The following is a 16,816-nucleotide window of genomic DNA, read 5'->3' on the forward strand; positions in this document are numbered from 1 at the left end:
GATCTGATAACGGGTAGGTTACTACAATATATTCAAACAATTTTGTGTATTATAATATAATCTGTAATAAAAATTGAAGAAGAAAATTATATGCATTTGCAGATAGAGAAACTTTCAAATAACTTGGGAAGCCATCTTATTCTTCTTCAAGTGCCATCTCCTCGGCGGAGGTCGGCAATCATCATAGTTATTCGGACTTTAGAGACGGCTGCTCTGAAAATTTCGCTCAGGTTGCGCAGCCAAGATATTCTACGTCTCCCTAGGCTTCTTTTCCTTGGATCTTTTTCTGCATAATGAGTTGGAGCAAGTTATATCTCTCCCCATGTGTAATATGTTCGAGATATTCCAATTTTATGGTTTTTATTGTATTTAAGACTTCCATTTTTTTGTTCATCTTTCTCAGAACCTCTTTGTTTGTGACGTGTTGTGTCCATGAAATTTTCAGAATTCTTCTGTACATCCACAGCTCGAATGGTTCCAGTTGTTTCGTTGATGCCGCTTTCAATGTTAAAGTTTTCATTCCATAAAACAAAGTCGAGAAAATATAGCACGCATATTGGTTTACTCCAGAGTGGATTTAGAATCTCTTCCGAGTAGGTATTAAAAAGAACGGGCGAAAAAATGCATCCCTGTTTCACCTCATTGAGAGCCATAATCACTTGAAATCTGAGAAGCAGAAAATTCATTATTTTTTTTAGTTTTCCTCATCCTTTAAGAACATTGGCGATCATCACGGACCCTTTTACTCTGTCCACTGGAGTTCTGATCTGAAGAGTTTTATTAGTGACTTAGTATTAATGTTAGTATAAAGTAACTCAGGTTTCTTTCCTTCATAGTATTCAGTATTTCTTTTTCTTTTTCATTCAGCGAGTATTTTTGAATGTCTTCAATATCGTAGATTTTATTAAATAATTATATGAGCATACCAAAATGGTTCTCTGTTAGTAGTCTTAAGATTTATTTAAATATTTCATTCGGTCCCAAGGCTTCATCATTTTTTATACGTTTTAGTGCTTTTTTAATTTTATATTTGGTAATTGTAGGTTCATTTCCAGCTCTTGGCTCTATGGTCTTCATTATTTCGTCGTCTCCAAATAGTTCTTTTATATAGGGTGTCCCAAAAGTAGTGGAACGGTCGAATATTTCGCGAACTAAACATCGGATCGAAAAACTGAAAAATACGTGTTCAATCATTTTCAAAAATCTATCCAATGACACCAAACACCAACCCCCACTACACCCCCTGGAGGTGGGGTGGGGGGTAACTTTAAAATCTCAAATGGAAACCCCTAAATTTTCTTGCAGATTTGGATTCGTTACGTAAAAGTAAGCAACTTTTATTCAAGACATTTTTTCGAACTGTGGATAGATGGCGCTATAATTGGAAAAAACGATTTATCCTGATACCATAGGTAAATTATAGAAACGGTCTAATATCTCGAGAAATACACTTCCAAATGAGAAACCAAAAAAACACGTTTCTAATATTTTTCGAAAACCTATCGATAAACACCAACAATGACCCTCCAACCCACCCCCTGGAGACGGGGTGGGGGTAAATTTAAAATCTTAAATAGCAACCCCCACTTTTTATTGCAGATTCGAATTTGTCATGAAAAATTAAGCTACTTTTATTCGAAACATTTTTTAAAATTGCTGATAGATGGCGCTAATAAATCGTATTTTCCAATTAAAGCGCCATCTGTCAACAATTCTAAAAATGTTTCGAATAAATGTTGCTTAGTTTTTCATGACGAATCCGAATCTGTAATAAAAAGTGGGGTTGCTATTTAAGATTTTAAAGTTACCTCCCACCCCACCTCCAGGGGGTGGGTTGGAGGGTCATGTTTAGCGTTATTCGATAGGTTTTCGAAAAGTATTAAAAACCTTTTTTTTGGTTTCTCATTTGGAAGTGTATTTCTCGAGATATTAGACCGTTTCTATAATTTACCTATGGTATCAGGATAAATCGTTTTTCTCAATTATAGCGCCATCTATCCACAGTTCGAAAAAATGTCTTGAATAAAAGTTGCTTACTTTTACGTAACGAATCCAAATCTGCACGAAAACCTAGGGGTTTCCATTTGAGATTTTAAAGTTACCCTCCACCCCACCTCCAGGGGGTGTAGTGGGGGTTGGTGTTTGGTGTCATTGGATAGATTTTTGAAAATGATTGAACACGTATTTTTCAGTTTTTTGATCCGATGTTTAGTTCGCGAGATATTCGACCGTTCCACTACTTTTGGGACACTCTGTATATGTATATTATTTCCATATATTTATTTTCTCTGCACTTTCAATTATTATTTTGTTATTTTTGTCTATTCTATTTCCAATCAATTTTTTATTGTATGTATATCCAACTGCTTCGTTAATTTTTCTACAAAAGCTGTTATGTTGTTTTTATATTCCTTCTCTTCTTTGATTCTTTGTTTGATTGTTTCATTTGCACTTTTGTATTGTTCGTTTTTAGTCTTCTTATTCCTGTATGAAATGTTATGTACGGTAAAGCTAAGTAAATGGATAAATTCACTTATTAGAAAAGCAATTTCCGCCTCTAGTATTTTACTAAAATGTGCATCAATATCAACCAAAATATCCGTCGAATACTGGAAATTCCAGTAAAAAGGTCAACTGATAATTTTTCCTGAATGTATTGCATAGTACTGCAGTGAACCAAAAATGTGGTTTCCTAGGAAGCAATTTTCGAAACCACGAGATCACAGAAATTACAGTTGGTTAGAAAACAAAATCCAAGCGGAAAATACTAATTTAACTAAAAACTGCGTGTAGAAAACACAGGTGCGAAAACCCACATTGTGGTAAATTTACTGATAATCTGAACTTGAATTAAGATTTTAATCATATGTAATAACTTTCTCTTTTAATATCTGTGGTTGGAGTACCTTAGTACCTTTTTATCATTAAAACGGTTTTTAATATCGATCGAGATTTTAGAAAACATATCGCCTTTATTTTGTTCTTAAAACTAATATTTTTGGACTTTATTTGCTTCAAAATGGATATATTTACCATTTTACTAATTATTTTTAAATTATGTGAACTGAAGGTGAAGAAAAGAGAAGAGAAGTAAATAAATTGCTGGTGTAGAACGTAAAATCCTTTGAATCCAGATATATAGAGGCCAATAGACTCAGATGACTCAATAGACACCAGATGGACAGGACATGAGATATGCAGTAACCACATCGCCTTATAAACAATGTGTTGTGGGAAAGATCAGATCAGAAAGTCTGTAGGACGGCCTAGACAAAGGTGGAAAGATGCAATCAGAGAGGATCTAAAGAAAATGTGAGTGAGATAATGCGAAATAGTGGCACAGAACCGACAAACGTGGAAGGCTATAGTACACGCGGTAAAGACTCACGAAGAGTTGTATTGTATGATTGATAATGATGATAACTGAGGGTCTGTAGAAGCGAATACAAAGTTAAATATACGCCTTAGAAGAGTACCCGAGAAGGCAAGTAATAGAAAGTCTTGAATTCCATAGAAGCTAAAGACGTATGGACTGATAGTGGTACATATAAAGATTGGGCAATGATGCTAGTCAAGTAGATATGGGAAGCTAAAATGCAAGGGGGAATAGAACGCGGAAGGCTAAAGAGACATGAGATTGTGCAGTTGGATAATAGTTTCTTTGTAGTTCTTTTACTTCTGTACACTTATCACTGTGCCATTTTCCCTGGTACAGCTTTGAATCTGACCACTTTCTTATTTTTACATAGTTTTTTTGTCTATTAGTGTATTTTTCTTTACTACCTTCATATCTGATGAGCTTTTTTTGTTTGATTCTTCGTTAAGGTTCTACTTAAATTCTTCTTTTATAAGAAGAAGAGGAAGGATTAAAATGAACACTAGAAAGCTTCTCAAAGGAACCGGAGCATAATTTTATTGTTTACAAAAATAAATGTGGCGCTATATAATGGATCAAAAAAAGGAGATGAAGGGAAATAATAGACCTGAAACACCTCGAAAAAGACGTACCGATTGACTACCTAAATAAATTGTATACAGGGGAACAACAAATGGCGTTAGAATCACAAACACCAGAAAGTATCATAAACGGAGAAGTTTACATAAGCAAGCATGGAGTATAAAAATATTTGAAAAACTAAAGAACAGAAAAACTATAGATAGTTTTTCTGTGTATAGAAATTATAGATATCATAGCAGTCCAAGAAATTATATGCGAATGTTCAGAAAGGTCACTCCTCATTTCTTTATATACATAACAGCAATGCAGATAGAAAAACAATGTAGGCCTCTTTGTATAAAAAAATTATTACCTAACAGAGAGCACAGAAGAGTTCTTGCTAGAAGAAACGATTTTAAAAAAATAACAAAGAATCTCAAAGCAAAAACTTTACAACCAGAGCAAAAAACCAGACCAAAATGCATAACGACCGAGAGGAACAGAAAATAATATGAACTGACAAAATGCAAACTACTAGAAAAATAGAGCAAACAGATGTACTCACTAATTGAGACATTTTTATAAAAGTATAAAACTATTTAATCATAAAACGACATCTAAAATAAGTCGGTAGAAATAGAAAGATAGAATCGAATATGATCTTATACAGAAAAAAAAAATGAAATACATGATGAAAGCAAGGAGAAGGAAGAAGTGATAGTAGGTAGAGAGACAACATTATTTATTGTCTCAATTATTATAGACCGGGAGATATTATACAGAAGTTCAGCCATGATTTTCTAAGTCCTGCCTTTTGCACTAGTGGAAGGGTAGACGAGGTACTTACAATTTGTGGAAATATCCACAAATTTCCTGTGACATTTTCCTGTAAAAATTAGATTTTTCCAAAAAATAAAAATAGAGTTTTGCGATTTCTGAGTCCTGCCATATCCGTAGAATGACAGGATACTATGGATTTTCTGAAGAAAATTTTTAGGACAGGAGGGTTGCAAATGGACTAACGGAGTATATATGTATTCAAACATGTAAAGAAAATATTGAAATTTTCATGATTTTCTGGGTCTTGCCAACTAAATAAATTAAACATATTTATTTCAAAATGATCAAAAAAAATGTTGGCACGACGTCTCTTACTGTTTAAGTATACTTGTCCCTTGGAAAATTATGCGCAAAATTTTTACCCTGATTCCGTGATTTTCTGAGTCCTGCCTTTAAAAAGTTATAATACTCAAATGCAATCAATACTTTTTCGGTACTCGGCAGGAAGGTTAAACGGTTCTTGTAAGATGGCAGGAGTCCTACATTTGTAAGAAAATTCATGAAAAATTCCACGATGTTCTGAGTCATGCCATTTTGCATATGTTTCAAGAATCTTAATATAAGTCTATTTACAAAGAGGCAGGATGGTTTTATAGTTATTTCGTATACAGGGTGGGGCATTAGTGTGACAAAGTCCAATTACTCGTTTGTCGTAAGAGATACGAAAAAAAGCTATTTAGGTAAAACGTGGGGCAAAGAGAGGATCATAATTTAAAAAAAATTTCTAATATACAGGGCTACCCGTATTGACAGGGTGACACAAACTTATGTTTTTTTAAATGGAACACCCTGTATATAATTTTAAGATTTCTATGATAATTGTAAGACAATTTAACACAATTCACATAATCCAAAAATGTTTCCTAAAGGAGCTAGAGCTCTTTGAAGATGGCGCCTTGTAATTAGATTTTTTTTATCTCCAGAATGCTTCCATTTCGATAGACAAAAACTGGTCCGCCTTTTTATCTTCCAGATATTAATCGATTCCATCAATTGCGAATCTCTAGTACCGGTCATAGGAGTCCGTTTTGGGTAGGGCAACGGTTATTTTATAGCATAACTTTTTTGTCTTTAACTTTTAAGCATTCTTGACACTATATTATTAAATTGTGAGGTATTATAGTACTAAACCGTACTTCTGCTATAAGTCGGTAGGATGCACCGTTTTCTAGAAAAATCAATTTCAAAATTTTTCGTATTTTGAATTTAAGAAAATTTTGCTAAAAATAAAAAAAACGGTGTATTTACCGACCTAAAGCAAGAGTAACTTTTAGTACTTGAATACCTTATTATTTAATACTCTACTGTCAAAAATGTTTAACACTTAAAGCAAGTTATGAGATTTCGTTGATCTACCCAAGACGGACGCCTATGACCGATACTAGAAATTGATAATTGATAAAATATTCATCTCTGGAAGAGAAATAAACTTACCAGTTTTCGTTTTTCTAAATAGTTTTTTTTATTTTTTTTTTTTCAAATTCAAAAACCGAAAAATTTTTCAAATCGATTTTTCTAGAACACGGCGTATCCTACCGACTTAAAGCAAGAGTACCTTTTAGTACAAGAATACCCCATAATTTAATAATCCAGCGTCAAAAATGCTTCAAAGTTAAACACAGAAGAGTTATGCGATAAAATATCCGTTTCCCTACCCTAAATGCCTATGACCGGTACTAAAAATTGACAAATGATGTAATCGATACATCTCTAGAAGATAAATAGGTGTACCAGTTTTCGTTTTTCTAAATAGAAGTGTTCTGGAGCTATTAAAAAAAAACTAATTAGAATACGCCATTTTTAAAGAGCTCTAGCTTCTTTGGGAAGCATTTTCGGACGAGGTCAATTAAGTTAAATTTTCTTAAAATTATCTGAGGAATCTCCTGGTTTCGATTGTTAGAAGAGTTTCTGGACACCCTGTATAATAGGTACAATCCTACTATAACCAATTAATTGTAAAATTGGAGATTTTTTTCCTATTACTTTTATTGCGTTTACTTAGGTACAAATATGATCTAATCGCTTAATATAAAAAGGGTACAGTTTGGTATTAGATTTGAAAGGTGTGTAAAAATTCGCGACATTACTCAGGAAAATAATATTTAATACCGTACGATTCTTTTACCGATATAAAAATTAATTTATGATGTAAAAAAAACTTATACAGAAGTAAAAACTTCAAGTTGTATACTGGTATAAAATCGTTTTTACCAGTATACAACTTGAAGTTTTTACTTCTGTATAAGTTTTTTTTAAACTATTGTATACAGCCAACTATTGGAATTTTTCCATTAATTTTAATTTTTATGTATTAAATATCTTCGCCGTTATCCTACCACGTTGTAAACGGTTTTATATTAGTGTTTTCTAAGCATACTTGACATGGCATGACTCAGAAAATTGTGGTGATATGAATATGTTTGTATAACAACCTGCAATAATTTTAATGACTTAAAATTTTATTTTTATATATGAAATAACTACACAACCATCCTGCCTCCTTGTAAATAGCTTTATATTAACATTCTTGAGATATGTCCCAAATGGCATGACTCAGAAAATCGTGTAACTTTCCACGAATTTTCTTACACATTTTTAACTGTGTGTAGTAAAAAAGGTGTAACTAAACAATCTGCCATTTTGAATAATGTCTACTTAAATTATTTATTTATTTTATGACTCAGAAAATCACGGAGCCAGGATGAAAATTTTCCACAGAATTTTCCAAGGGACAAGTGCAGTTAAACATTAGGAGACGTCATGCCAACATTTTATTCGATCATTTTCAAATAATTATATTTAATTTATTAAGTTGGCAGGACTCAGGAAATTATGAAAATTTCATTATTTTCATTACATGTTCGTATATCCATATACACTCTTAGTCATTTTGCAACCCTCCTGGCCAAAAAATGTTCTTCATAAAATTGATAGTATCCTGTCATTCTATGGATATGGCAGGACTCAGAAATTCATCGCAACTCCCCATTTTTTTCCTCATGGAAAATCTAATTTTCACAGGAAAATATCACAGGAAACCCATGGATTTTTCCATAAAGTGTAAGTACCTTTTCTAATCTTCCAGTATTGCAAAGGGCAGGACTTACAAAAACCGTGGTTGAAGTTCTGTTAATATCTCCCGGTTTATTAGTCTAATAAACTTTAGAAATGGGATGCAGTTATCACAGAAAAGAAAAAATATATGCAAACGTATAGAGTAGAAGTCTCAAAATATTAAAAAAGACAGAAAAACTAGAACGATGTAGGTGAAAAGAATCAATAGAGAAAGAAAATGAAAAAAGGAAAGGCAAAATTTTAAAATGATTTTGTTTGTTGTGGTATTATCTATTATCATTTAGATAATTTTTAATATTGAATAATATCAAGCCAACTTTAAATCATCTCCACATAAATATCTCTGTTTGATTGTAATTAAAAAAAAATTATTTTTATTAATTATAATTTATACTTACTGCCTTCACTGAGGGCACTTCACGACTTTTATGAGTCGGAGCACAATAACAATGATTTAAAAAACAAAACAACACAATGAAATACAACAAACTCATCTTGATCTAGTATGTAACCAGCTCAAACGGAGGACAATATTACCATGTGACACGGATAGAAGACTGGCACTACTGTATTGTTGAATTGTATTGTTTATTGTTTTCTTTTTAATTTCTTATTAGTAACCTTATGACACAGTTGAATGATAATTCTAAGATAAGTCGACATTGTGGTCATTTTACTTAGAAATCTCGGAATCCCGACTTGTATTTACGAGATCTTTGCTGATTTCGTAAAGGCCAATTAATCTCGTTTTTTTATGTTAATCATATGTATATGCTAATGTGTCATTTGTGAGATGTGAATTTGTAGGCAAAAGTGTTGTTTTAGAGAATAAATAAATAAATAAATAACATAATTTAAAAATGTATACCATCTTTATTATTAAGTTGCAATGCGAAGGCATAACAATCTTACTTTTCAATTAGAATACGGAGTGCCATCCAGCTCTCTGAATCGCGATTTTCGATTCTTATTGGAATCTCATCGGAGAGAGCGCAGGCTTGTTCTCCATATCCTAACTGACCAGCACCGAGAGATTTTCCCACACATTGCAACTGAAACAAATAGGGTAGGTGACTAGCGTCATCTGGCAATTGAAAGATGAAATTTTTCAATCCTAAAAGCAACATTAATAATACTGAAAATATTAAAAATATTACTAAAAGATTTTTAAATTGAAAAACTTATTGGTACATTTTCCTGGTGACACCTGGTGAAAATTTACCAATAAGTTTTTCAATTTAAATATCTTTTAGTAATATTTTTAATATTTTCAGTATTATTAATGTTGCTTTTAGGATTGAAAAACTTCATCTTTCAATTGCCAGATGACGCTAGTCACCTACCCTATTTGTTTCAGTTACAATGTGTGGGAAAAGCTCTCGGTGCTGGTCAGTTAGGATATGGAGAACAAGCCTGCGCTCTCTCCGATGAGATTAGAATAAGAATCGAAAATCGCGATTCAGAGAGCTGGATTGCACTCCGTATTCTAATTGAAAAGTAAGATTGTTTTGCCTTCGCATTGCAACTGAATAATAAAAATGGTGTACATTTTTATTTTATATTCGTATTACTCCGTAGAGTAACTAGGTGCATTTTCCGTTGTAACTTTAGCAATCTGCAGACAAGGATGTGAATTGCATAGTGTAGAATTCCTTCCCTTTGTCTTAACTGCAGCATCCATTTGGCTTGCAAATTGTAGAAGCCTTGGAGGTGTCACCAGGAAAATATACCAATAAGTTTTTCAATTTAAAAATCTTTTAGTAATATTTTTAATATTTTCAGTATTATTAATGTTGCTTTTAGGATTGAAACACTTCATATTTCAATTGCCAGATGACGCTAGTCACCTACCCTATTTGTTTCAGTTGCAATGTGTGGGAAAAGCTCTCGGTGCTGGTCAGTTAGGATATGGAGAACAAGCCTGCGCTCTCTCCGATGAGATTCCAATAAGAATCGAAAATCGCGATTCAGAGAGCTGGATTGCACTCTGTATTCCAATTGAAAAGTAAGATTGTTTTGCCTTCGCATTGCAACTGAATAATAAAAATGGTATACATTTTTATTTTATATTCGTATTAATCCGTAGAGTAACTAGGTGCATTTTCCGTTGGAACTTTACCAAGCTGCAGACGGGGATGTGAATTGCATAGTGTAGAATTCCTTCCCTTTGTCTTCACTGCAGCATCCATTTGGCTTGCAAATTGTGGAAGCCTTGGAGGCGTCACCAGGAAAATGTACCAATAAGTTTTTCAATTTAAAAATTTTTTGTAATATTTTTAATATTTTCAGTATTATTAATGTTTCTTTTAGGATTGAAAAACTTCATCTTTTAAATAATATAATTATTATATTATATCAACAACATTTTTTGTTCCTCCTTCTCCAAGTTCCTTCTCTATTGAGGTTGACGATCAATATGACAAATTTCTCTCTAATCTGGGCTTGATGAATTAAATCATTCCCTGTTGTGTGGGTCCAATCTCTGATGTTTTGGAGCCAGGATTTTTCCTTCTTCCTATACCCCTTTTACCTTCGATTTTGCCTTCTAATATTACCTGGAGCAGCTCAAATTTCCTATGGCGCATTATGTGTCCTAGATATGACGTTGTAACATTTTTTTATATAATAGGATTAGTTAATAATTAATATAACTGTTGGGTTAAATTTTAAGCCCACTAGCAGTCATTACGGGTACGCCTATGGCCGTTTCCGTAAATAGCTGCCCTTGGCTAATTTTATTACCTTAACGGTAGAATTAGCGGTACTGGCAAATTCGTTGTCGGTATGACAAACGCAAATAACTGAATCCATTATTATAAACGGGACCATTTTTTTATTGCAGCTTTGTCAAAACACAATGTTTTGGAAATAAACCCAAAGTTCCTTATTTTATATGGTTCTCGCTATTGTTATCTGTTTCGTATATAAACCTCCCAAGGAGTTCACTACTAAAATTCCGTTAGGTATTTCATCCTATTCAAAGCGGTATGGTATTGCAATGTTTTATGGTTACTTTCCGTTTCAGTGACATTTCAAAGGAATCACTTTCCCTTCTGAAAACAACAGTTAGGTCTTTTGACTTCATTTTGCTGGTATCTGTATGATGTACCGTTAATTTACCTAAAAACGCAAGTAGGTCGGTTCCTTTTTGGAAATGTAACTTTTTTTGAGAGGGGAAATACTCCCACCTTTTTTTAGAGAAAAAGCATCTCAAAGATCGCGAAGAGGACTTGGCGGCTGAATGGCTGGAAGTACAGACGTGTGTCTCTAGAGTACCGTATATCTTATCTATCATCTACCTTATCTACAATATATCTTATCTGAGTGATATTCACTCTCTTATCGTACCTGTAATTGGATCTAACATCCGATTAGATTCAAATTACCAAATAACTTCAGTGTTTGCTTACTAGTTTAAAGTAAATTCAGTGCAAATTAAGAGGCAGAGTAACTGTAAGTGTCTTAATTATACTACCTACAACTATTTCCAAAAATAGAGCAATCTATGGGCTATCTACCTCAAACATATCTTCATCTGTGGTTAAGGCTAACCTCCGATGAATCTCATCAGCGATTTCATCAATACAATCTTTTGTTCATTAATAAAACTTTTCATTATCAAAACTAAGTACAAACATTCACTAATTCATTAATAGCTGTGCGATTGGCTTTTTGTTTATAAAACCAAGTGCGGGGTGGTTTTTGATTTTTGAACAGTAAACGTTTGATATCTTTGTATGCTTGGCATTTAATTTTATTATATCTTTGTACTTTATATTTTCTATCAATCATTAAGTTTACCATATCAGTTATCTCGAGATAAGCCCTAAACCAGTAAAGAGAGATTTCTCATTATAGATGCTTGATTTGCCATTATAGTTGCCATTAAGTCATTGAAATGTGATCAACTCAATTTGGATCCCACGTGTTGGGAAACCTGTATACCTTACCTTAGGGCATTATCCTGTTTGCCATGTGACCATCACAGGCCTTTTTACTGAAGTATGCACTTTTAATGCATCTATATTTTATGTAAAGGGTTTTTACCCAAATATTTTTCTTTTGTGGCTCAGCTAGCATCCAGTTTATCGAACACTGATGATGATTTTTTATAAAAATCGAAAACGTTTTGTTGTGATGTAGCCCTTTTAAGGGATTTTTAATAAAAAATTTTTTATACCTTTTACAAAGAATTTCTTTCCAATTTCCAATGCTTGATTTGTTTTTTTTTTATTCATAACCAGGCTCTCTTTACTGTGTTTTTAATTGTGCATGTTTTTGTTATAATATGATACTTTTATTTATTCTATCATAATTATTGTTTATTTCTAACTGTACACCACAACACATTAATTGTTGGTGCAGTTTTGATTGGTGTATATTGTTTTCTCTTTATTTCTTGTGTTTTTTTGGACTCACCCTTCTGGTGAGCCATTGGTTTAATATATTGTTTTTTATTTAATTCATTAGTTTTATTTATCTACTCATAATAAATTCCCTGATAAGAAATTACCGCTAAATATTTACTAATTAACTGTCTATATCTTTTCTTGTATTTGGTCTCAGAACCTCATTTTCTTTCCTTACCTACCTGTTTTCGTTTCTAAGGTTTCTTAATTTTCCCCTTGCAACCCCAAAAAGTTAAGTGGCGCCCTGTATCTCTTCTCTTATCTTAGGTAACTTTACCTATCTATCTTTTTATCTGTTTCTCTCTCTTCTCTCTAAACTACCTTCTCTTGTCTTATCTTTACCTATTTCTTCTATTGACTCCCTTCCACGTTCCAAAAGCTAGTTTCGAACCCACGACTCGCTTTCCTACTCGCAATCAAAACCATCTGGCTGCCATCGCAGTGTCTCCATTGGTGACCTTTCTAGCACCATCCAAAAAAGGTTTCCGAGGTTACAACGTCTTTCTAATTTTGATTGTATTATTTTCAGTACTTCTTGATACGTAGTTATATACTGGTCCAGCTTATTCTCAGCAGTGGGCAATACATCCACATTTCGAATGAATTCAGTTTGTTGACGTCATACTGTTTTAATGTCCAGGTCTCACAGCCATATAGTAATAGAGACCACACATAACACTTTAGTGTTCTCAATCTTCGTTCTGCCACCGATTATTATTCCACCCCATACTATTACTGTACCACCTCTATGTATAAACTTCCTGGATATGTCTTAAGTGTTCTATATTTTCGTATAGTCTGCACACTCTTACTCAAATGCCCAAGCATTTGCATCCCAATTTTGATATTCTTTACACCACTCTAATCTTGCAGCGCGATTGCGTCTGGAGATAGGAGAAAGATGGAGAAAAATAATGTTAGAAGAGGAACGATTACGTATATGTTGCTAGTTTTTACCGAGAGGTAGCACCATAATTAGAAGAAGAATCAATTGGTGACGGTGTTGATAAACTTACTACTACTTTTATTAGCTTTGCAGACATTTTGCAAAAAAGCAGTATCTGTGTCTATGGGTGTACTGTAAACTACTAAAATTTTAATTATATAAATATCGTTTAATAAAACTAACATCCTTCCCTACTTTTGACGCAGTTTCATTAATTAAATATTTTTGAGAAACAACGCACAAAACTGTAAAATACACAGTTATAGATTTCAAGATAAAAATCTCTATTTGTAAATTGTAAAATCCGTAATATTTTGTAATAAAAGTTTTATTATGTGGAATATAAATGTTCGTCACAAAATTATCCCCTAATTCTAACAAAGAATTCAAGAATTAAATTAAAGAAAATTCAGATTTTTAACAAAGTATTTATTTTATTTTAATATGCGTGTATGATCTCCTTTCAATTAAACAGAGAAAAACGGCATACCTGGGGCACCTAATTAGAAACGAAAGATACCAGTTTCAGCAAACCTTAATTGAAGGAAAGATCGAAGGAAGAAGGGGAGTGGGCAGAAAGAAAATGCCATGGCTCCGTAATGTCAAACAATGGACAGGACTAAGAAAGATAGGAGACCTAATACGTACTGCAAGGGATAGAGAAAAATGGTAAAACGTCATCGCGAACATCCATTAGTGGATTGCATAAGAAGAAGAAGATCTCCTTTATATGTTCCGAAGTTAAATAATATATGAGGAAAAAAGAGGACAAAAAACGAAATGCTAAATATAGGTAAACATAAAAAGCATTTTTGTCTCATTTTCCATTTCGTTTGAAAATTTTATGTGTACGCAATTTTTGTTTGTTTTGTTGTAGTGTTTTTTGTTGTACTCTCTCGCTTTATCTCTTATTCGTTGTGAATCCAGAGTTGGACATAGATCTCCTCATAACTTTTTAAATTTTTTTCTACGCAGTGATTCACATATTATTTAGTCTTTCAATCTTTTTAGTAGTCGAGGAAATGAAGCATTTTGGCTCGCAATTTTTTCGTCCAGCATGGATTTACCTGAAATTTTCACAGAAGGTAGGGAATAGTCCAAGGATCATTTTCTATATATTACTGCTGTACGCTAAAACCTTGGGGGTGGTTACCACCCCATTTTGGGGGCGGGAATTTTTTATTACATTTTAACTATGTAAATCGATGTAAAAAGTAATTCTAAGAAAAAAATGTTTTTTACATTTTCTTCGTAAAACTAACATTTTTCGAGTTATTCACGCTTGAAAGTAACAGTTTTTCGATGAAAAAATCGACTTTTTTAGAGGATTTTTTGAGAATACCTCGAAAAATATGCATTTTATCAAAAAAACTGTAGATATCAAAATTCTATCTTTTAGTAACACAAACCAAATTCTTATTCTGTAATATCTTTAAGACCAATACAAACCGAGATACGGCATGTTAAAAGTTAGCTTTTTTCGTCAAATGCATAATTTGAAATATTCAAAGTAAAATAACGGAAAAACTTTGCATTTTTCGAAGAAAACTTAAATAATATTTTTTCAAGCACACAGCTAGGCCTCTCAAAAAATAATAATAAAAAGTTTCTAGTCTGAAAATTAAGCGACTTATGATCAAAAAAAGGTCGGTACCTGCTTTTCTCTATAAAAAAAATCAGTGAAAACAACCCCCTAACTACCCTCGTAATTAAAAATTGATCTTCACCTTTCTGTAATTCCTTTTATATTTATATTATCAATACACCCAAGAAGTTTGACCTATTTAAAAGGCCTAATTTTAAAAAAATTGGAGTTTAAAGAAAAATTCATTTTTTGGAATTTCCCATTTTTCACCTTTTACTTCAAAATATCTCCGAAAATACTGGAGATGCGAAAAAAATGATAGATTACTAAATTGTAGCTTTTTTAATAACTAAAATTACCTTGTGCATAGATTTTTATTACAGTGAACAGTTAGCGAGATATATCTGTTTAAAACATCTATTTACGAGCAAACACCCCCTTATTCGAGCCCTTTAAACCCACCCTAATTAAAAACTAAGGGATCTTACGGAATGTAGTTTACACAGTCTAAATAACTCTTTAAAAATCCTACAAAGTCAGTTTTGAAAAAACTTTTTATCGCCAAAAATGAAGGAGCTATGTTTATAAAACGAATTTTTTTTTCGAAAAATTCGGATAGTCCGCTTATGGATAATTTTCAATGTATGTATAATACCACAGAACCGGTTCGTATACTGGAAGATGACTAAAAACTATTTGTATTTGTATTTGTTCATATTTGTAAATTTGTATTTTTGTGTAAATAAATGTTTTTGTAATTCTTTAATTCTACTTTTTTTTCTGTATAGATCTATTAAAATATCTACTTATAAAAACTGTAATGTTATTAAGGGTGGTTTTAAGGGTTGAAATATTGTATTATATCCTAAAGTATAAAACAATCATTATTTTAACCAATCAAAACCAAATTTTACCCATATTAAAGTTTACAATGTTTTTTAATGTTGTTCTGAAGCTATTTCCTTGTGGCATTTTTATAATTTTACGTATTTTTTATGGGAAATAAGCCACAATTTTACTAAAAAATGAATTTATTAACGTTTCGAAGCCCAAATCGGATTTCGTTGTCAAAATACAAAAGTATTTTGACAACGAAATCCGATTTGGGCTTCGAAACGTTAATAAATTCATTTTTTAGTAAAATTGTGGCTTATTTGCCATAAAAAATACGTAAAAATACAATGTTTTTATATAATTTTTGACAATAAGGGGTAGTTTACACCCCTAAAAATAATCAACGCCCTTAAGCATGATATAGAATATGAAGTACAGGGTGAGATGAGCCTAATCCCAAATTTTTATGTAAATCCATGCAAGCCGAAATTATTCTTTTAGGATAAGTAAATTTTTTTATATAAGCTCCTACATGGGTAGTTTTAAGGGTTGAAATATTATGATAGGTATCTTAAAGCATAAAACAATCATTATGTATTTAATAGGAACCAAATGTTGACAATATTAAAGTTTAAAATGTTATTTTATAATTTTTTACAATTAGGGGTAGTTTTCACCCTTAAAAAATCAAAAGCGTACAACGGTTCAATATAGAAAATGAACTAGAGGGTGTAATGAGCCCAATCCCAAATTTTTGTACAAATCGATGCTGGGCGAAAAAATTGCGAGGTTTTGCCATTTTTTCAGCTTCATTTCCTCGACTATAGCATTGATTATAGACACGGACATTTCCGTGTCTATAATCAATGTCCGTGTCTATCCGTGTCTATAATCAATGACTATAGGTATTTTATAAATTTTATTTTTGACCTTTTTCTATTTTTACTAGGTACTCTATTTGTTGTCATTCAGTTTATAATATAATCGTTCTATTTTACTCTTTTCTTCCTTCCCAATCCCTAATGTTCTTCATCTTGCAAGACATCCCATAGTGTTTTTCTATCGATTTTTCTAGGATTTTAATCTCTGTTGTTGCTAGCATTATTTTTGTTCTAGCATGCCTTCATTCTTTTTTGCTAGCATTTATAACTGAGCCAAAACCGTGACAGAATGGACTATAATAATAAATA

At 32.3% G+C, this 16,816-nt stretch overlaps 1 protein-coding gene across 1 annotated transcript in view; it reads right to left on the reverse strand.

Annotated features, from left to right (window-relative positions):
• LOC114326089 (matrix metalloproteinase-25-like) overlaps positions 1–8,566 on the reverse strand; it is a 36,278-nt gene extending 27,712 nt beyond the window's left edge. The window contains exon 1 of the mRNA XM_050662428.1: positions 8,251–8,566. Coding sequence (XP_050518385.1) covers positions 8,251–8,346 — 96 coding nt within the window. The 5' untranslated portion in view covers positions 8,347–8,566. The remainder of the gene's footprint in view (positions 1–8,250) is intronic.
• Between the last annotated feature and the right edge of the window lie 8,250 nt (positions 8,567–16,816).

The sequence above is a fragment of the Diabrotica virgifera genome, chromosome 9, assembly GCF_917563875.1.
Source record: "Diabrotica virgifera virgifera chromosome 9, PGI_DIABVI_V3a".
In the NCBI taxonomy this organism is placed as follows: Eukaryota; Metazoa; Arthropoda; class Insecta; order Coleoptera; family Chrysomelidae; genus Diabrotica; species Diabrotica virgifera.